We start from the raw sequence: 23,422 nt of genomic DNA, 5'->3' as shown, positions 1-23,422 counted from the left end.
GGGTGGCAGAGAGAGAACAGCTCCACCTGCTGGTGACTTTCAACACTGCCTGAAGTCAAAACTAGGGTTACACTTAAGTTTTTCATCTCAACTAATTTACACGAGCGTAGCTGCTGTGCTGTAAACGAGGATGCCACGAGGGGCCAGCTTCAGTTTTCTAGCCACCGCTCTCTGCTGGAACCTGAACAAATAGCAGCGGGCTTTCCTGAGGCGTAGCCGCTCCACCTTCTCTCTGCTGCGTTCGCAGGAGAGCCAGAGAAATGTCTCAGGTGTGACCGCTGCTGTTTGTTCACACATTCGAGGTTTAAATGTCTCCTTCGCATCCACGTGTGCGAGAGAGAGAGAGAGAGAGACAGGGGAAGGATCAGGGGAAGAACTGCAAAAAGGAAACGAAAAGCAGGTAAAATTTTATGGAAGTGAGCATATTTAGCCTTGATTTAAGCAGGTAAATAAGATTATCTGCCAATGGAATAATATTTTTGCCCTCAAAATGGTAACAACTCATTCCTATCATCTTATTTCGAGTGCTGAATATCTAATTATCTTATTTTAGGGGTCAAAACACTAATTCCTTTGGCAGATAATCTTATTTACCTGCTCAAATCAAGACCAAAACACTAATTTCAACAAAATATTACTGATTTTCAGTTCTGTTTTTGTTGTGCACTGCAAAAACGGATCTAAAAATAAGTAAAGTGTTCTTAAAATTTGTGTTTTTGTCTTAGATTTGAACAGGTAAATAAGATTATCTGACAATGGAATGAGTATTTTGACCCCTAAAATAAGATAATCACTGTACTTGAAATAAGATGATGGAGATTAGTTGTTCCTATTTTAAGTGCAAAAATCTTATTCTATTGGCAGATGATCTTATTTACCTGTTCAAATCAGGGAAAAATACACAAATTTTAGGGACATTTTACTTATTTTTAGTTTAGTTTTTGCAGTGTGTATACCACTCCACCAGCCAAAGCACAGGGCAGCGGGAGGAGCGAACGAAGCAGAGTGTTTGCGGCAGGAGTCAACAAGATCGTTTCCAGGAAGATACTGAGACCTGCCTGATGTACGATACGGAGACAGGGCTGCAGAAAATAGGAGGTGACGCTAGAGATGCTAAGGTTTCTTCTGGGCGTGACTAAAATAGACACTCTTAGAAAGGAGTCCATCAATAATAATAGGCGACGTGCTGCAGCTTTCCCTAGAGCGGGGATCGGCAACATGCGGCTCTTTAGCGCTGCCCTTGTGGCTCCATGGAGCTTTTTTAAAAATGTATGAAAATGGAAAAAGATGAGAGGGAAAATATAAAGATTTCTTTGGGCCTGGTGGGGCTCCATGAAGCCTAAATCCTTGAGCTAGGGTTAGGATCTTTGGTCAGGCTCATCCCAGAGGGCTGATTTTCACAAATGTCATTCAGGGGGTGACAATGAGTGGATTCTGTGAGTTTGGTGTCGCTGGAGCGTTTCGTCTTGGCATGACAGGGGCAGGAAGGGGTGGAAAAATGACCAAAAATTAAACTTTGACACCTCATAACTCTGAGACGTTTGGTTTAATCTGGCCCAAATTTGCTATGCAGCTTCCTGTGGTAAGGTGCTACAAACCTGGAAGAGCCTATCTCTCAAAGACCTTCCATCTGTTAGTTGTTTTTGGACCGGTTATTAGGTTTGACGGCACAGCACGGCTTTCTCTCGGCCCCTTGGGGCAGATAGGGACCCCAAATTACCAGGGCTTGCTCTACTCACACCCTAGAAACCGTGCGGCTTGATATCTCTAAGTTAAGTAGAATCTTTAATTCCATTTTAGTGTGGTTTCTGTAGCAGGGAAACCCCGAGACAAACATTCAATACAATATTTTCCAATGATGTAAAAATGGGTAGAATACATATTACATTTCAAAATATCTGTCAACTGAGATTTGGGTCATAAGCTGCGACACGCCAGGCGGGTCGCTGTTGTAAACAAACCGGTGGGTGTGTGATGAGCCGTGGATCCCAAAGGGAAAAAGAGAAACATAGCTGAGGAGAACAGAGGATTCAACAGTTCTTGGACCGAATATTTTGCTTTCCTTGGTGATATCACAGTAAATTGGGCAAAAGACGGCTATTTCTGCCCTGCGATGGACTGGCAACCAGTGTTCCCTCTAAGCTGTGCGCGTGCGTAACCGCGCACAGCATCTCGCTTCAGCGCGCACAACAAATCTATGCTGCGCAAAAAATAAAATCCAAGCTGAAATGTAAACTAAATAATAATAAACGAAGTTATTTTGTACCATTTTGCAACTCTGGTGAAACGGTGTTCCACAGTTACGCTCTGTGAGCGGCAGGTGCTGATCAGAGCGCACCGCTGATTGATGGGTGGGGTGAATGCCTTCATAGTTGGGCAGGTTGCGGTGTGCGTCTTTGTTCTGGGCCCGTTTCATAAAAAATGGCCGATGTCCCCTAGGTAGAAAGCTGCTGCTCTGAGTAGTTCTTCCTCCCTCTGTCATACTCGGGTTTTCGGTTTCAGAACAGGGGATATCAGTCAGGTAACTAAACTTAGTGTCCAACCAACCCTGATCAATGGAACGCAGATAATGTGCTTCACCATGGCAACGACTGGAAATAAGCCTTAAAGTGAGTGGAATTAGAATTTTTTAATGAAGGCATATGGAGGATATTTAACCATAAGAAATAATGCTGTTGCTGCTGAAAAAAGCAAGTTGGCTTGATATGAGAGTTATTTGATGGAGAATTAAAGCTGTTTTCTCACACTTCATTAATTCAACACAAAAGGGGGAAGTGGGGAGGGCGCATTGATTACAAAATGCATTGAAAGGACATGGCAACCAATCATGATGAAGTTCATTCAGGTATGGTTAAGGTTTTTTTTATGTTTAAACATACTCAACTAAATCATTAATTGGCTATATTCGACATATGCAATTATAATGGGATGATGTGAGTTATTGAAATAACTGATATGTTCATCTTTTTGCAGGGAAAAATCCCCAGGATGGGAACATTGGCTTTTTGAGATCACTGCTATCTGTAGCAACTGATCCAAGTGGAAGAAAGTTGCCCCCTGACAGTTCATACGAAAGTCATCCTATAGATTGTGGCCCACGGCCTAATTTGCACAAAACCAAAGAGAAGAGGATAATGCACATAAAATAAGCTAAAACTCTATTGTTTTATTTTAAATACGTTACCTTTTTAAAGGGCTGCTGTTTTATTTAACTCTGTTGTGTTATGCTAGATTACCGCCATGAAGAATATTTGATCTCAGATTGGACTCTGAACAGTAGGGAAGAGGTGACAAAAAGAATTCTATCCTGCTGCAAAGGATTAACCTGACAACAGCCAGATGTATGTCTCGCTCCGCCTAGCTCCACTCACATACATCTGGGACATCACACATTGAAAGTGATTTCCCCAACCAAATTTATGGTCTGGCCAATCAGAACGCAGGGCGGGTGTTTCCTGGATGTGACGTAGCGGAGAAGCGACCGTGAGATTCCAACAACAATGGCGGCTCGCATCGAGGAAGCAAGCGTTAGCATTGATGCTGCTATTTCTTCTGTGTTGTCCAATCTACCTGATATTGTTTCATTAAAAGAACATCAGAGAACGGCTCTGAAGGCTTTTGTTGGTGGAAACCATGTTTTCGCCCTTCTCCCGACTGGATTTGGCAAGCGGTTAGCCGCTAACGAGCGGTTAGCCGCTAACCATTAGCGCGAACCATATTAGGAGGCCTTCAGTCCTCGACGCGGTCGGCTCGGGATCGACTCCGACCCGCGGCGCTTTGCGGCCTGTCTTCCCCCCTCTTCCTGTCAGCTCACTGTCAATAAAACGCGTGCCACTAGAGCCGCAAACACATAAAAATTTTTTTTTTTTTCCCTGCGTCGCTGTCATCAGCGTCACGGGTTAGCTTCGGTGTGAGTGGTTGAAATAGCACGTCGATAAAGATGACAGACAAGTGGCTTATCCAATCATATGCAAGGATTTTTGATAAGCCCCAGCCTTCAATAAAGGCAATTCCTATGGCGGTGTCCCAGATGTATGTGAGTGGAGCTAGGCGGAGCGAAATACAGCTGGCTTTTGTCAGGTTAGCAAAGGATACACAGGCAGAGAGGACAGCCCTTCTCTCACCAGGGGTTCCCTGCTGCTATAACACCTTCCTCCCACAGACAAAAGCCACATTTACACTACCCTTGTTAAACCGAGCCGAGCCGAGACCAGTCTGAGCTTGGATCAGTTGACCAAGCCGAGACGACCGTTTACACACCACACTATCCCCGTTCCTTGGTTGCTCCTCGCCTACTAGTGACGATCTGCGGTACTGCCGCTCTCTGGGATTGAAGGCGGGACAAAACAAATCAAAATGGCGGCGCCCGTAACATTCAGGATGTCTTGGTCGGAAAGAGTCGGCTTTTGGGACGTGGATAAGACAAACGAACGTCTAATAATGATTTACAAATGCAGGAAATAACGACAGACGCTGAGGTTCATCACGCAGCTAAGCAGAATCATCTCTGGAAACCGTGTGGCACGGTAAGGAAGCTAGTATTTTTATGAATGTCTGAAATTTGTCTGAATGGAGTGTGGATCGGGACGTGCAGCCAGACACGCCGGAAAACCCGCGGACAGTCAGCTGACTGTAAGGCGATGACGCGGTCTGTTCATGCGCTCTTCGTTATCAGATAACCGGGATAATCGCGGTCTATCACGGTTCAGTTCAGTCTCGGTTACCGAGCTCGGACTGGTCTCGGCTCGGTTAAAAAACGGTAGTGTAAACGGGCCTTATGTGATCAGCGTTTTATGTTGTCATGATCCATAAATACAACAATAAATTGCCTGTTGACTGGCAAACACAGAAAAAATGTTTTTTTTTTTGCTATTATCACAAACACTATAGTGAGCTATTTAACAGTACCGTGAGCTTTTCCTCAATATGGCAATAAATATTGTACCGTGAGGTCAATATCGAAATTGGAACGTACCGTGAGATTTTGATATCGTTACATCCCTGCTCAAAATACACATTACAAAAAAAAAAAAAAATTTCTTCATTATTCATCAATGCAATGAAATATAATTTGTTAATATTGTTATGGAAGTTGAATTTAAATCCTTATCATACAGCTGTATAGTCAAGTGGTGCTTTATTCTCTCCAGGATGTGCTGCAGGGAAAATAAAAATTAAACATCAATGCTCATTATGTATTTGTAGCCTACTTAGCCATTTGATAGTAAGCTAACATAGCTAATATAGACACAGTCCATGTTGCCTTTATTACAAGGCTTATATCAGACTTTAAATTTTTTGCGGCTCCAGACAGAACTGTTTTTTGTTTTTTTGGTCCAATATGGCTTGTCACTACCCGATCCATACCATCAGCTCATTTGCGCGTGCGCGAACAGAATAACTTCCGGTGGGAAATATTTCGTTTTTCTTACTTTTTTATTCTTTTGTATTTTTTCGAGGCAGGGGTTTCTTTTTGTATATCTTTGTATTTGCGGCACTAATGCAAAAATAAACAACAGAAATACATAAAAAATACATTGTTTTTTGTTTTTTTTTAAGAGCAAAAATTTTTCCCAGTTGTGGTTAGGGAAATAAAAATATATAAACCATTTCTTAAAGTACATAAACCCCCAGCTATAAACACATATAGGAGTACAGAAACGTATTTGATTTTGAATTTTTTTTAAGTTTGAAGTTTTTTTATCATTTATTTGATTTGCATATGAATGTATTTTGTGCTTAATAAATGTATTTTAATATTGCTTTGTGTGTGTTCTTTGTTCTATTCCCTGTTCGTTTTTGTAAAAAGAAAAAAAAAAAAAAATGCGGCTACTATAATCACGAGGTCTTCTCTAGTTTATGATGTGTACACCAGAGGGCGCTAATTTCTCAATCGATAATTTTAACTTTCTAATAAAATAAATGTTTAGAACAAGATTATTTGTATAACGAAATTCAACGTATATTTAAGGATTAAATATTTTTTTCCCAGTCCTGTTTGAACAAGGAATAAAACTAACAGAGTGCATTCAGACAATACAGATAAACGTTATGCAATGATATCTTCCCGGACTGGAGGATGCTGGAGCATATCCGATGATGACGTCAAGCAATACAATGGAGAGAATGTAAAACGTATCAATTTCTTTCAGAAAAGTCTTCAATATTTTATTTACGATATAGTTTAGCATTTTTTAATGATTTAGGTATAGAAATAAGTATTTTCAGTACCGTAATTACATTATTTTTTTGGCGACCCGGAAGTAATTCTGTCTGCGCTTGCGCAAATGAGCTGATGGTACGGATCGGGTAGTGACATGGCTCTTTAAACATTTTGGGTTGCTGACCCCTGCCTAGAGGGAGCAGATGATGGAAGAAGCTTGTACACAGGAGCTACTTTGACAGAGCCGTTAAAACAGCAAGGAGCATCGTAAAGTGACGGGTACATAAATGGTTTCTGCTCTAACAGAGGGGTGACTATCACGAACATCATAGCTGAGAGGTTTGCAGCTTCTGCAGCTGAGACAGCAACTTCCCACCATCTGATTTCTGCTCTGACTTAAAACAGGATTTTCTCCAAGCGGCTTTGATGCTTGTGTTATTTCCAGCCACACAAAGTCAGAGCTTTTCAAAGGCTGAGGTGGGGCTTCCACGGAGGGCAACACAACGCTTCCTCGGAGGCTCCTTGAATTCACGATGAGGAAATACTGCATTAGTCATCAAAAGAATAACTGAAATATTTGCTGCGTGGCCGAAGAACTCAAACAAATGTTCTGTTTGTCACTGGTCAGGACAGGAATGTTCAGCTTAGATAAGCTGGACTGCAATTTGCGCTTATCCTGTCTGGCTTTTTATCTCTAGGACAGGGGTGTCAAACTCATTTTGGTTTAGGGGCCGCATACAGCTTAATCTGATCTCAAGAGGGCCACACGAGTTAACTCATTGCAAGATTAAATAGAACTAATAAATGTGGACTTGTTGATTTTTATATTAAATTCATTTCACTTTTACACAATATATTATGAATAACCTCAGCGTTTTTAAGAAAAGTATGTGCAATTTCAACAATACTTTTACTCAGTTAAACATTTACTTGTGCATTATGCATAAGAACTGATCACAGTGATTATACAATGTTGAAAAACATTTATTCACATTTTTTGGAACTTAAAAACAATGTCCTGCATGACAAAATACATCAAACAGATAAAAATTAAGAAATGATTTGAATTTTTCCACACCTGAAGCTTAATCTGCTAATTAAAACACAGCGCCCCTCGTGGACAATATAGGAACTGCATATTTTCAATTAAACAAAGTACATGTTTTTTTCAATAATTGTTTTATCATTCTTTTCCTTTTATCTTGTCCACTTGTGAAAGTCAAATCTGATGAGCTCTTTGTGGCATCTTATTGCCACATTGCCAGACAGGACACTGGAAAAAAATTTTTTTTTTTTTTTTTTTTTTTTTATATAATGATAATGCATTTAGCCACAGGGCCGGACTAAATTGTTCGGCGGGCCGGATCCGGCCCGCGGGCCGTATGTTTGACACCCCTGCTCTAGATAGTATTTAAGAGTTAAAGACACCAAAACGCCGGGGCACAAAGGACAAAAGGATTTATTTTTCTCCAATTCTAACTGCAAACCATAAGGGATTTTACTGGGATCTTAATCATGTAAAGCACTTTGCATTCTCTCTGTACTGAATTGTGCTATATAAATAAATTTGCCTTGCCTTGCCTTAAGTGACAGACCAACACAGTATGCTGCACCGCTGTGAAGCAAAAGGAAAAGGATGCATGGTTTTCCCGTGACCTCACAAGCCAGCTCATTGGCAAACAGTTAAGAGAGTCAAAAGCTGTAGACCAGGGGTGTCAAACATACGGCCCGCCGAACAATTTAGACTGGCCCGGTGGCTAAATGCATTATCATTATAAAAAAAAAAAAAAATTTTTTTTTTTTTTTTTTTTTTTACAGTGTCCTGTCTGGCAATGTGGCAATAAGAATTGTTGTCTTAATGCCAAAAAGAGCTCATCAGATTTGACTTTCACAAGTGGAGCAGTACTGCTTTTGCCATGGTGCTCCGCTTGATTTATGAATGTGAATAGTTTTATTATGATTCATGCGGGGAATATCTCAAATGATATGGACACTACAATGGGAAAGTAGGAGAGGAAAGGAAGAACAAGAAGAAAAAAACAAAAGGTTAAAGAAAGAGGAGATAAAAGGAAGAGAATGATAAAACAAAAAAAAAACATGTACTTCGTTTAATTGAAAATCTGCAGTACCTATAATGTCCACGCGGGGCGCTGTGTTTAATTAGCAGATTAAGCTTCAGGTGTGGAAAAATTTAAATCATTTCTTAATTTTTATCTGTTTGATGTATTTAGTCATGTAGGACAGTGTTTTTAAGTTCCAGAAAATGTGAATAAATGTTTTTTAACATTTTCCAATCCCTGTGATCAGTTCTTATGCATAATGCACAAGTAAATGTTTAACTGAGTAAAAGTATTGTTGAAATTGCACACACTTTTCTTAAAAACGCTGAGGCTATTCATAATATATTGTGTAAAAGTGAAATTAACTTAATATAAAAAATCAACAATAAGTCCACATTTATTAGTTCTATTTAATCTTGCAATGAATTTACTCGTGTGGCCCTCTTGAGATCAGATTAAGCTGTATGCGGCCCCTAAACCAGAATGAGTTTGACACCCCTGCTGTAGACACTCAAAGCTGGTAGAGATTCAGATGCGCTGACAACAAATGTACACTTTTATATTATTTAGAAACAAATGTTAAAAACCATGTGTCCTTTTCCTTCCGCGTGACATTAATTGCACTGCTTTCACTCTCTTTAGAATTTTGCCTGTATTTAAACAGGGCGGAGCTCATAGAAATCCAAAGTTTCCTTTTCACAAGTGACTTGTGGGTCGGTCTCATGAACGTTGACGTTTGCTGTTGCTATGTGACAAAATGTGGAAAAGCTGCGCCATACACGACAGCTGGTGCAGCAGAGCGTCCGTAATGGAGGAAAACAGGAACAGATTTGCCTTCTCGACTGTTCCCATTTGAAGATCTACAAGCAGAACACACTCGCTGATACGGTAACCGCATCTCAGTGGAGGGGGGGATATTTCACCGGCTGTGTGACTGATTCTTACTTGACGTAGAAATCCAGATGGCGCGGGAATTCAAGTTTTCCAGACAGAATCTTGTGGTAGATCCCAAACGGATTGTCATCAAAGAAAGGCGGATACCTGCAGACAGGAGTATAATGTCATTCGAGGCTGCGCGCACGCTGCCAAATTGTGCAAACTTGAGCCTGCGGAGAAAATTGGCATGATGCAAAATGAGGCAACGTAGCAGGTCGCCGATTCCACCCACTGCGCTGTTTCGGTGGGACACAAGAACAGGTCGATATTTAGCATGTAGACAGCAATGAGAAGTGATAAATCTCTGCCTTTGATCACGGCTTTTCTGGTCATTTTCTGTGTGTGTGTGTGTGTGTGTGTGTGTGTTTGTATGCTTCTACCACCCACACTCCTGCTGCTGCTGCACTCCACTCAACACCCCAGCTCTTCTGTGCTTCCCTCTGCTCCGCTCTGGACAAGCCATTACCCACAAATTATATAATGGCACCGGCCTCTAAACACATTACACACTGAGCAGACAGGCGCATAATCGCAACAGCTTGTCACACGGTGCTTGCGTGGCCCGTAAAGAGCTGCGGAGTCTGTGGTGCGGACGTGTGGGCATCTGGGATCTGGCTGCAAGCCGCAGACTCCACTCGTAAGACAGCGAGAAAGAGAGTGTGTGTGTTTTCCTGATGCCGTACTTGCTCAGGAATCTGCGCAAGTGTGAAAGACTGTGTCAACCGTGGCAGAATTTACCCATTTCCCTGTCTTTAACTAATGGTTTTACAAGTTTTCAAAATACCTTGTGGAAACAAAAAAATTATAAAGGAGCAAAATTCAAGCAGAAAAACTTTTTTTCTTATTAAACCATGAGGAACCCTGCAAACAAAACTGCACCAATGTGTTTTCTATTTTCGAGCCATATTGGTTGTGTTAAATGAACTCAAAAGTGCCAGAAGAGGCCGCCTTAAACCCAAAATTAGATTAAAGTGGCTAAGCTCCATAAGAAAGCACTGCAAAAACAACTCTAAAAATAAGTAAAATGTTCTTAAAGTTAGTGTATTTGTCCTTGATTTGAGCAGGTAAAAAAGATTATTTGCCAATGGAATGAGTATTTTTACCCCTAAAATAAGATAATTAGACATCCTGCACTCCTGGAGATGAGTAGTTCCTATTTTAAGTGCAAAAATCTTATTCCATTGGCAAATAGTCTTATTTACCTGCTTAAATCAAGGACAAATACACTAATTTTAAGAACATTTTTACTTATTTTAAGTTCTGTTTTTGCAGTGAGGAAGGACAATAAATTAAAACTATTAAGAATTACATTTTTGATCCAACAAAAAAGTTCTTTTTGCAGCAATGTGTGTTAAAATAGTTAATTCTTCCCCAATTTAAAGCATGTGGCCTCATTTCACAATTTTTGCCGTTTTCTGCACGGGGAGCTTCCCACTGTGTTTGTCGCCATTGATGTTAGATAATAGTGTGGATAAAGTTACGTTTTTTGTATTGAATGATTTAAAGCATCAGAATATATAAATATATATGTAATAATTGGGCTCAATAGTAGTTTTGAAAGACTGACCCATTTAAAGCTGAAAAAAATGTGTATATCTTTTGCAGTGTTTGCTCCTCTCACAGCAGGAAGTTGACTTTTTGTAAAAGACAAAGAAAAATGAAGCATAATTTAGTAGTTTTATTCTTCATAAAGAAAAAGTAAGGTTACACCAACACAAGGTTGTTATTCCTTGTTGAACATAGCGTTCAAAGCACAACGAACAAACAAGTCAATGGATTAAACAGTTTAACCAGAATTTGGTGCTGAAAGTTCCTGGTAAAAGTATAATGATATAAACTCGAAAACAAATAATAAAATTACATTATCTCACTCTCTTCCCTTCCATGTGGAGCAAACCCACTTTAAACATACTACAGAGACCTAAGGGACACTTCTTATCCATCAATCTCTTACATAGCCAATTTGGAAATTGCGTTTTTTTAAATTGAAATTATATTGTGCAGCCCTAGACAGAATTCTAGCTGGACTTTGGGCTCCAAAGTTTCTCTGATTCTGGTTCTTCTTTCTAATGGAACCGCAATGAGTAATTCATGATAAAAGATGTTAGTAGAACTTGTTGGCCGTGCTCCGAAGGTTTATACGGTGATGCTGAAACAGTTTTATGAGAATCTTCTCCACCTATCTTACAAATGAAGAGTCTGAGATGAGCCATAAAGGCAATTTAGGAGCAGACTGAAGAGGGGGCAGGCCCGCGCTCCGGCGCTGCTGAAATCAATTAGGAGCCGACGACTGGGTGAGTCGTTCATAATTAACAACTCACCCAGTGCTTTCTCAAACAAAAGCATCAACGATGTTTCAGTCAGTCTGAACCTTCAGGTCTGTTTCCTGAGATCAGCTCCTGCATCATTATTCACTCAGAACGTCAGAATGAACCTCGGTGCCTTCTAATGGGGATCACCATCATTGTTCTTCATCAGCTATAATGATCCCCCGCTCACATGTGCGTTCGTCGCAACTCGGCAGCACACCCAGGCACACACTGAGACAATTACAGCCCCGGGATTAATTGGATAATTCTTCTGTTCTTTGAAGAAATCAGCTCGTGTAATGCAGACCAGAACTCTTGCATTGGATTGGTTCTCTGCTGTCAAGCTGTTTATAATGTTTACTTCAGTGTGACAAGTTTGCAGAGCTCTGCCCCCTCAGCTGAGCCTTACCTGTGAGCGGCCATCGCTTTAACACAGAGGTCTTTAACCCTGGTCCTCAGGACCTACTGTCCTGCATCTTTTAGGTGTTTCTCTGCCTCCACACACCTGACTTTAATAAATGGATAATTAACAGGCCTCTGCAGCCCTTCATGGCCGCTGAGGATGTAAAGCAATCGTTCAATTGAGGTGTGCCGGAGCAGAGACACGGCTAAAACATGCAGAACAGTGGGGTCCCGAGGACCCGGGTTGAAGACCTGATTAAATGCACTACTGAACTTGTGCGCCCCCTGGTGTTTAACGCAGGTTCGTAGCCACTCCCAGGACATTCAAGCACTTACCCAGCCAGCATCTCAAAGACGAGGATGCCCAGAGCCCACCAGTCCACGGCCCGACCGTGCCCTTTGCTTTGGATCACTTCAGGAGCCAAATACTCAGGGGTTCCGCACAGAGTCCAGGTCCTGGGGGGCAAGCGGGCAGGACAAACAGTGCATGTCAGCGGATAGACGCCATTGTGGAATTTACTTTTGTACAAAATGCCACAATAACCTCACTAGAGCTAAAATCTGCAAAGACATTTCTAAAATCTGCAAAGACATTTCTAGGGCTGCAGCTTACTTTTTTCAATTAAAATCGATTAATCTAATTAAAAAAAGATGCTCTCCATAAATTAATACATGTCAATAAACAATTGTCTTGGACTAAAAAAAACAAACTTTTATTGTAAATTTTAAATGCATTGTAAACAGTAGAAACATGTAAAAAAACAACAACTCTATTTAATGTTGACAACATGGCAATTTAACAGAGGTCTAGATCTATCTATCCTTCTATCCATCCATCCCCGCTTGGCAAAAGAGTAGACAATATAACTTGCTTTTATAACTTGCAAGTATTATTTTGCTAATTGTTTAATCTGTGTATTATTTTTTGATTAACGGATTAACAATCAAACAGCAAAAAAAAATTTTTTTTCCCAGGACCTGAACCAGGTGAAGCTTAAACCAAGACAGCTGAGGAGTTCTGGATAGAGTGCATTTTAAGACAGAGAAGGGTTTTCATCTTAAATGCTAAATGTATATTATTTTGTACAGTCCTGGCTTAATTACTGGTAAATTACATATTTTAGTGTCTGTGGACTCCAGTTAACAACTTGATTGCTCAATTAGTTGACAACTATATCAATAATCAATTAAACATGATTAATTGTTTCTGTCCCATATTGTTAACTACTTAACATTTCAAAGTGAAAAAGAAATGAAATAGACATATTCCTACCACAGAAGGGCATATTAGCGTTTATTTCTGCATTTTCGATGATTGTATTTTAATTCAAATCAAATTATTATGTTGAATATTATGTTATGATCTACTACACAATCAAACTTCAATCTTTTCAGATGAAAGTAAAATTTCTATTTGATTTGTTAATTAAACTCCCAGAGTACAGAGGAAGAGTGAAGAGACCCAGAATCCATGCAGCCTGAAGTCCAGAGGAAGTTTTTTTTTTTTGTTGATGTTCAACAGAAGTGGCTTAAGTTTTGAATTTGGTTCTAGTAGAAGGATTTCTACAGATCACAATAAAATGCACCTGATTGAGATTTTATAACAGCTGGAGCTGTTAAAAGCTGCTTATACTGATTGTTATTATAGATCAGAGATTCCTGGTACCTACAGAGGAGATGTTCTTCCATAAGTTAAAAATCATACTTTCAACCCGTTTTCCTGCTTGCTTTCAAAACTCTGCTGTCACACATAAAACTCAAAGCGCATTTTCTCAGGGAGAACTGAGCATATTTGTAGGCAAACAAGATTTTGAGTGTGTTTTTGAGAAATAAGCAATTGTTCTCAATTTTAAAATGTATGGCTGTACGTTTTGAAACATTTTCCCCCATTGATCCAGTTTCCCAGTTTTCTTAGAAGCCAGAGCTGCCGACTGAGATTTCGACCGCTCTGATTTATTAAAGGACCCGAAAAAAGAAATCGGTGCTTTGGGGTGTTTGATAGAGGCAGCAGTTTTCATTCAACAGAGCATTTATTCATCAAAGCGTGTGTTTTTTATTTTTTCTCCGAGTTTAATGAAACTCATTAAAGGGCATCAAAGCGGTTGCTGTTGGTCGATGCTTTTAAAAGCAGTGGGAGTGTTGAAGCTTTGCATAAACGGGGAAAGAAAGAAACCCAATTTTTGAATATTTGACCTTCCCGATAACCAGCCAGGGGCGATCTGGGGGAAATTGGCTGATCTGACGGCTGACTGATTGGATAATCATCCCCGCGACTGCCAGTCAATGTAATCTATTGTCGGTAAGGTGACAGATGAATCATATCTGCTGTGCGGATATTCTCTCCTTTGGAAACGCCACACTCCCGCTTGTGCCATCTGACCTGACTCCGCTGCACGCTCCGACTCCAAGATGAGGGGTAAACGGTGTGAAAGACGAACTGGAGGTGCAGGAGGTGAAACAATTGGTGAACGACGACTGCAGCATGCGCCAGTAGAGGGAAAAAGTTGAAGTGGATGAGTTGCTGCTGGCTCTGCATGCACGGTAAACACGCAGGGCTCTCTCTCTCTCTCTCTGTGTGGAAGTGGCCGCTCCTCTGATGAAGAGCACTTGGCCCTGCGCCAGCCCTTCATCGTCTGCCACCAATATCACCTGGGTAATGACCGCTTTTGGCCAGTTGCCATGGCGACGGCAATTTGCATGGAAATAATGCGGCTCCCGGTGAAGGATGAGGGGGCTTGCTGATGTCACGGGGGAATGAAAGCGTGGGTGTGGGCCGGGGCGGAAACGAGACGTGCAGGGGCTGTTCAACATGATGCCAGGCTGCGTCGATGAGCCTGGCTGCCAGCAGGGGTCACTGTGGCAGTGCCGGAAGGGATGGTCCTCCTCTCCCGAGCTCTTCTGCTGCCCTCCATTTATATAAGTGGGTCACTTGAACATCAGAAAGGTATCTACTCTCCATCTGTTTGCTCCAGCAGTCTGGCACAAAATGTAATCTCACTGCATTATGTTTACGTGTCAGCAGGGGTCCGAACAGCTGTGGGAGGAGCACCGCCGCGCCGCAGATTCGAAGCCGTCTCATCTGCTCCGCTGTGGATCCTCTCTCTTCTGATGAGGCCACACTCACCGTGTCTCTAATTCGCTTAATAACGAGGTCGTCCTGAAGTGGCGCCGCTGGCTGTTCGCAGGAGACGAGCATTTTCAAGGACGGTGAACACAAACTGAAGAGCGTCACAGCGCGTCAATTTATTCCAAACTGGATTGTGTCGCAAGATGATTAATTAAAGTAATTCGAGTGCTTCAGGTGCTTGACGAGCTTTCGCCGTGTGTCACAAATATTTCCAGTTGCAGCAGCTTAAAGATCAACCAAGGCTGCTGCAGGGGGAATCCTAAAATATATCTCGGCGAGTCTCCGTTTCTCTGACTTTTTGTTCACATGATCAGCTGTGTAAACAGTTAATCGGGTACTGCTGACACGCCTCAATTGGGTAGAGAAGCCGTCAGATGATCTAAGCGGCGTTTGAATTGAGCAAAATTAGTTTTATCCGGCAGCTTTGGTTAGTCTGTCTAACACACCATAAATCTAGAATGTATGGTGTGTTACCAGACACCGTCAAGTCTCTGTGAGACTTGACAGTGGCAGCATCATGCTGTGGGGATGCTTTTATTCAGCAGGGACTGGGAGGATGATGACAAGATGGATGGAGCTAAATCCAGAACAATCCTGGAAGAAAACCAGCAGGAGCACCAGCAGTACAACCACCCTAAACACATAGGCAGAGATATTAGCAGATTCATGTGCTAGAATGGCCTAGTCAAAGGTCTGATGTAAATCTGACTGAGCTTGAGCTACTTTGCAATGAAAAACAAGCTAAAAGTTTCAGTTTCTAGATGTGCGAAGCTGGCCGGACCGAACTTCGACAACCTGCGGTGTGAACTGCGGCACGTCAGCGGAAGGAAACGACATTTCCTTCCGCTTCACAATTACACACCACTATGCTTTGGTCCATCAAATATAATCCCAATAAAGCTCACTTAAGAACTGTTCAAGCTTTGTGAGAAATCCTGTCCAATCCTAACGGGTCCAACATTTTAACATGCTATGGCTCATTTTTATAACAACATTAGTGGAAGGGTGTTTTAGTATATACGTTTTGCTTATAGATTAGTTTATGGTCTGGAAGGAGAAGTGATATATTAATTTAGGTGTGATGCTGATAACACTCTGTTGTACATCGCTAACAAAAGGTTAAAAGTTAATGTGGCGAAAAATCAATAAATAATATCTCCGAAAGGCCGAAATAATGTTCTTTAAATAAGTACATAGCTACGTTATATGCTTATTTTAAAAAAAAAAGATGAAAAACCATCTGATCATGATAAAATAAGATTAGATACACCAAGCGCCTATCCTGATAGTGTTTTGAGGGGGCGTCCCCTCTTTTGAGCCTAAATAGAACCCCAGCAATGGGTGCGATGAGCAGATATAAACAGATGTGGCGCCATCTACAGGCAGCATCACAGAACTATCAGAAAGCCAGATGGCAACTAATAAATCGCTACTAAATAATGCCGGACTGAGCCTGACCCTCTGCAATGCCTCACGTGATAATCTTTCAGAAAAACTTTGTATGCAACCTTAGTGAGTTACGGATGTATAAATAAATAAAAAAAAAAGTCAGAAAATGTGGCTATGCACCTTTAAACTGATTTCTGTCTCTGTCCTTCAATACGTGATCCAAAATTGGTGTGAAAACTAAAATATGTGATCACTGATTGCACTTTGTTTTTTAACTCACAAATGAACTTTGTTCAAAAGAAAATAATAGGTGCGTGAAGTCCTAATTTTGTCCATGTTTACGGGTCTCTGTCATTTGTTAGTAATACAAACAACATTTAGAGTAATGAAACCCACCACTTCATTAATCACAACACTTCATTTCTTTAAATGTAAGCTCACTTCGAAGTACAAACTACTACTGTAATAAACTGACGACTTCTCTTTTGTTCATTTAATTCAGTTAAATTAGCACCAATCCAGAACAAGGTCATCTCAAGGGACTTTAAAACACAAACCAGTCCAATTCATATGGAGAAACATAATCACGTTTGGGCTTCATCTAATCAGTAAAACATGTAGTTTTTACACCAAATAATACGTTGATCATGGTCTCCACTACTCCCCCTGAGCCTTAGCCTCTCGCCCACCAACATATAAATGGTGTTAAGGCCAGGCAGAATCCATTCAACAGGCCAAAAAGTAATATTGATGAATGTTTGACACTTATGCAACATAAATGTCAGTCTTTTGGTCAGGGAAGTTCAGGAGAACTTTATTAATCCCTTAAAAGTTAAATTTGAGTGGAGCACAGTCTATTTTGTATGAAAAAAATACACAGTCAGCGGCATGGCAGATGATGAAGGGTTAGGTAATTGGTTGGAATCATTGATTAAATAAATCCACATTTTCAAACAGCTCTGTTGGTTCTCCATTCTTACCTTGTGGTAATTTTGCTGTTTTCCATCAGATCACATTAGCTGTTTCTGGACAGGTTTGAATGAAGTATTTCAAACAATATTGATATTAGTGTGTTGTTATTACTTTCACCTATATTTGGGTCTTAAGCCCCCAAAAGATTTATTCAGGTTTCAAGTCCAGGATAACATACATATGCGTAAAGAGCCAATGATCTGTGAAAACTGATGTTTGTACACACTGAACAACAATCCATAATAGAATGGCCAGTCAAGAAGAAAGTAGTTATTAAAAAAAAAGTCTTCGGCTAGCATGTGATTTGTCCAGTAAGACCCAACAAACCAACACCATACCCAGGGACTTAAAAGCACTCTAGTGCTTTTAAGTAATAATGTGCCCAGGAAAACAAAAACTGCTGAATCATGTATCGGGATCCCCCGCATTTCTGTCCAAATCACAGAGATGCCTATTCGTATTGGATTAGTATTATGACTGGACATCGGAGTTCAGCAAAATATGGTAGGAATTTTTTTTTACAAATTTACCAACATGGCTGATTCCCAAGGGATTAACAACACAGACAATCTCCGCAATTATTAGAAATCGCACGTGGTCCCTTGATAAAACTAATCCTGTCAGAATAGGGCTTTACTGTATGAAAACTCCTGACTGTAAAGAAAGCAATACGAAATGCCGTCCCATTATTCTGGCATTAATCATATAGTACTAATGCTGATAATCCTACTGACCTAAAACAGGAAACATTTAGTCGGATTTAGTGTGAGACAGCGAGAAAAAAAGGTGAATGTGTTTTTATGTAGTAGGTGTATCATGTTTTCAAGATTTTTTTTTTTTTTTTTTTTTTACTTTTCTGGTTCTATAAGATGATACTTGCCCTTTAAATAATAGCAGGGAACTGCTGATCGTACCTGACAACCTCCAGTCTACAACAGGCAAACCCCCACATGCACTTCTTCAAAGTTCACTTCGTATGCTACTTCAGAGCTTCTATAGGGTTTGTATATCCAAGAACATCCTGGCCAACGTGACTTAAGAAAAATGTAAAGAATGAGAACGAAATTGTCGTCTATGGCGATGACAGCTGCGGCTGCTTTCTACTGACAATCGGCAATCAAACACCCTGAGCTGAGAACTCGGTAACCTCCGCTGGCATTCATCAGCTGGCCCACACACTGCTGACTGAAAGCCGAGAAAGGCTGTGTCACAAACCAGTCAGATCTCAGTGTATTAACGCATTTCAGCTGTATGTCATCAGCCTACAAACAGGTAGCAAACACGAGACACAGACACCATACATCTTGTTCCACCTACAGTTCCTCCTGGTTTCGCTTTGCAGCTCTGCCACGTCTGAATATTGAGCATCTGTGATGGATGGAGCGATTCTGTGCAGCCCACTATATTCAGAAGAGATGTACAAGATGCAGCAACACGGGGAGCTTTTACATGCCATCTTGGTTGTTGCTTGGTTGTCAGCAGTCATTAAGACGTGGACACTTGTGGACACAAATGGGTCTTCCAAATGTCCCTTAGCATACCACCAAATTAGTTAAAAAGTGGGAGAAAGACAACAAAGACAATGTTCTGGAGGGTCCATCACAAAGTCCTGATCTCAGCCGCAAAGAACATCAGTGGGTGGAGCTGAAGAGGTGTGAGTGAGCAAAGAGGCCCACAAACTTGTTTCCCCGTTTCCACCAGTTCTATAAGGAGGAATGGACCAAAACTCCACTAAACTGTTGGAAATCCAAAATATTTGATCTAAGTCACGTAGTGTGAAGGGTGATTCTACCAAATACTGAGGAAATAGATGGAAACTTCTAAATTAGAAGAGAAAGAAATTATCTTTGTCGTTATTCAGTCATTCAGCAAATATAAACAATGTTGGTTATCCTAACGGACCTAAACCAGCAAGTTTAGTGTGGCCATGACACATTTTGCTGATCTAACAAATCAAGGTTCTCCTAAAAATCTGAGTATTTTACATAAATTCCAGTTTATGACCAATAACCTTCAGTTCAGAAAATGAAAAAATAAAAAAAATAAAAATTTTAATTCCATGTTTGGCATCTAAACTGAACCCTGTTCAAGAACCTAGGGTTGAAACTGAAAACCCAGAAGAAGAGTCTAGCAATCATAAAAGAAATGAAGAGCACCTGTTTGATTTGAAATTAAATGTGTTTTCATCTATTAATAATTAAAAAAAACAAAATGATCAACAACCAGCACCAAAACTTAAATTGTGTTGTGGCAAACCAAAATGAAAACTGTATCTGTTTTATAAAGAAAAATCTAAAATATAAAGAGGTAAAATTCCTTTTACTTTTCCAGAAATGTAAATTATCTTTTGCCTTTTGCTAAAGGAATAATGCCACAGCCCTGGGTTTGTACCTTGTTTGGTCTGAGATTGATCAACTAAAGATCTTTGGGTTACTCCCACTGAGATATATAATACACTGGAGTGCTAATCACCGTCTGTTTGAACGAGTCGCTTTGAAGCCACCAGCCGCCATATTGGTACTCCCCATTTTCCCCCAGTAACTAGGGAATATGTGCGCTACAGCATCGAATAACGAGGATTTTCTCATGTTCAGGGGGGGCTTAAGACTTTTAAAATGTCAAATGTCATATACTTTTATGTTATGTTCTAAAACTATCAAGTACTGAGAAAGTCATGTGCTGAAATATTTTGCATTTTATTCATTTAAATATATATGTTTAACATTTATAACATTTATACAATATACAAAAACATATATTTTGTATATTGTATTTTAGCACCTAATTTCCTAGTAGTTGATAGTGTTAGTACATCCACTGACTGTAGAATTACCTGTGAAATGTTTTCACACAGCCAGAAAACTGCTTGTTATTGCAACCAAATCCTATGGGATTCTGTGAGAGTAGGGAGTAGCAAGATGGCGGCCAGTGACTTCAGTTTTTCGGCAAAATCAGCACTCCAGTGTATTATATAGCTCAGTGGTTTCTCCCTGCTGGTCCCTCTACTGTTCGGTATCCCCCTGAAACAAGCCTGCAGCTGAGTGGTTCCTAGTAAACACCTGGCAGAACAGAAAGAAGCGTCACCCAGCATCGGGTGATGCTTTTTACCAGCTGCATTGTCCCCACCGTCCCCAAACCACTGTTTATTGTGAAGTTGATTGTTTTGGCCTACTGTAAGTACTGTACAATATATAATTGGTATCAATTACATAGGCTGTAGACATGAGCTGCCTTTAAAGCATTTTATCCTGTTTCTGTCAGTGTGGGGAGTTGGTTTGGGTGTTGTTTAGGGTTTTGAGTAGCACTAACTGGAGAAGATCTGTTCTTCTGGTCAGGTTTCGCCTGAAGTCCTTGTTTGTATGTTCCCTACAGTATGATCACACACTTTCTAAATAAACTGCAAAACAAAAACAATACACAGTCTGAAAACGGGGGGAAAAAATATGCGTTCAATTGTCAAACTTCTGTACTCATTCAGATTTTGAAAAATAATGAATTTCCAACATCTTTAAAGGCTGTGTGATGATCAACTAGAACTGCACTGAAACTTTCTACTCATCAATACATTGTTAACTATTAAAAGTTTCATTTCAGCAAACTCTCCTATATAACAATATTGTCAGCAGGACTGAAATAAAAGTTTATTCAGGAATGTAGCTGCACCCATTAGCTGAAACCCAGGAAACCCTGTGCCATGAGATCTTGTTACAACCTCATTGAAGACCAGAGATCACCTTATGCTGATGACGTTCTTAATTATTTTGCAAACATAGGGATTTCTTATAACTCTTACCTATCAGACAGCTTCTTAGCAAAGCCAAAGTCAGTCAGCCTGATGTGTCCCTCAAAGTCTAGCAGGATGTTCTCGGGCTTCAGGTCTCTGTAGACTATTTCTTTCGAATGAAGATACTCGATGGCGCATACAATCTCAGAGGTGTAGAAGAGGCCTGTGGCATTGCTGAATCGCCCGCGGCTGCGTAGGTAGCTGAAGAGCTCTCCGCCCGGGACGTAGTCCATCAGCATGTAGAGGAAGCGATCATCATGGTGGGTCCAGAAGCTGTCAGATAATGTCATAGTTGATTATGCGCTGCTGGAGGCTGAAAGTGGTAAAGTGCTGTCTGATGAGTGGTGAAATCAGATTAGATCAGAGGCTTATAGCCAGCTGTGGGTGGGGAAATGTGCAGCAGCTCTCAACTCTGTGTGCAATATACTGAAATGGGCTAACAAAATGTAAACTCGAATCCTAAAAATACATTTAGAGATGTTGGTGGATCAAACCCCTGATGCAAGCAAGTCATCTCAGCACTGATGTCAAATAATGGCATGCATAAAGACAAAACCTGAGTTTTCATTCTCAACCACAGAGAAACCTGGTCATATTCTGACTGCCGTTTTATGAAAAAGTGAAGTAGTTCATCAAAAATTATCGTCATAATGTTACTCATTGCTGTCGCCTCATGCTTGCTCGGTATGAGGGATTGCTGCAAAGCCATCAACAATGCAGACGACTCTCCCTGTTGCTCTACGCTCTTTCATGAGGACTGAATGCGGCTTGTCAAGACTTGATGCAATCTACTGGGTTTCCTTAGATATGAAACTTTTTGACCAAAAATGCCCTTAGATGACATCTGTTCTGAATTGGCGCTATATAAATAATATTGAATTGAATTCATTAGATGTCCCTTTTCCCAATAATATAGCTGCTGCTTTCTTCATGAAACAGTTTGCATGAGATGTGACGTGCTGGGAGTACTCACAGCCTGATGAGAAAAGGGTGGCTGATTTCTGTCAGCACCTCTTTCTCGTTGTGAACGTGCTGCTCCTGCTTCAGCCGGATCACATCAGAAATCTTCATCTGTTTTAGTGCAAAGAAGGCCTTGCTTTTCTTGTCCTTGACTAGGAAGACTCGGCCGAACGTCCCCGTTCCTGAGGTAGAGAAGTTGACACCATTAATAAGTGCATGTAAATCATGTACCATTGTGCTCAAAATTAATATGTCAGGTTTGTGTTGTACAAATACTTATATCTTTACCTCTCAGTGTTCAACAGTGATACGTGTCTAGTACAACTATCCGGTATGACACAAATTTGAAAAGTGTGGCATGCATTTATATTCAGCTGCTACTGCTCTGATAGCCCTGGTGTTACCTTAGCAAAGAAGAATGCACCTACATGTGGTATAAATACTGCTCTGTGACAAGCAACAAATAAGCCATATAGGGAAAACAGCAAGCATGTGGAAGAGGGGGCTCTGGTCAGCGGACACAAAAACTGAATTTTTTTGTACTTAAAGGGGATCCATGACTAGTTGTTGGCCTAAATATGTTGTCATTTTCCTATTAACTTCAAATAGCTGTTTATGATACGTAAAAACTCATAATTATTTAAAAGATTGTATATTCTTTGTTATATTTTTCTCCCGCAGAGGTCACAATTTTTTCACCCGTGCAATGCATGCTGGGTTGATGACGCGGTTAGGTCCTACTGGACAGTAACCTAAAGAGTTAACAGGAGAGTTTACATTATCCAAATTGCTTTTTATCATATTGCATTTCACTGATGTAAATTCAGACAATGCCACATGGTGTTGCTGTTGGCTGTAATTAAAAAACAAACAAATTGAATAAGTGAGGTGAAAAAAAAAAAGAAGAGCTGTTGGAAGAAGACACAACTTCCGAAGGATCCACATTGGAGACTTTGAGTGATTTTTACAAGCAAATGAGGCTGGTAGAAACATCAGAGATAGGCAACACCTGAAGTCCTTTTAAATAATGAATGTACTGTCACTGCTGCCGGTACCAAATGTGAAATCACAGACCCGAAACCAGACCGAAGACCAGCCCGATCAGATCCTGAGTGTAAATGGACCCGACACTGGACACAGAGCACTACTTCCTGGACCCCACAGTTCTACGAGTGGTATGTGACATTCAGCGTTTTTATCATTATATTGTCATGAATTTCCACGCGCTCCGCTTCAAACTGAAAAGGCTTTTATCGTTACTCATTGCTGTTTTGGCTGGACGGAGGTAGCGCTGAAGGACCTAGTATAAGTCATTTATCC

The 23,422-nt window shown here is 40.6% G+C and overlaps 1 protein-coding gene across 1 annotated transcript in view; it reads right to left on the bottom strand.

Moving 5' to 3' along the window:
- prkx (protein kinase X-linked) overlaps window positions 1-23,422 on the bottom strand; it is a 45,178-nt gene that overhangs the window by 8,689 nt on the left and 13,067 nt on the right. Inside the window, exons 2-5 of the mRNA XM_036127893.1 lie at window positions 22,116-22,284; window positions 21,152-21,415; window positions 12,207-12,326; window positions 9,169-9,264 (exon numbers count right to left, since the gene is read on the bottom strand). Of these exons, the coding sequence (XP_035983786.1) occupies window positions 9,169-9,264; window positions 12,207-12,326; window positions 21,152-21,415; window positions 22,116-22,284 (649 nt within the window). The remainder of the gene's footprint in view (window positions 1-9,168; window positions 9,265-12,206; window positions 12,327-21,151; window positions 21,416-22,115; window positions 22,285-23,422) is intronic.

The sequence above is a fragment of the Fundulus heteroclitus genome, chromosome 24 (genome assembly GCF_011125445.2).
Source record: "Fundulus heteroclitus isolate FHET01 chromosome 24, MU-UCD_Fhet_4.1, whole genome shotgun sequence".
In the NCBI taxonomy this organism is placed as follows: Eukaryota; Metazoa; Chordata; class Actinopteri; order Cyprinodontiformes; family Fundulidae; genus Fundulus; species Fundulus heteroclitus.
Note: the sequence above shows the minus strand (reverse complement) of the source record. Positions and strands in the feature narration are given on the sequence as shown.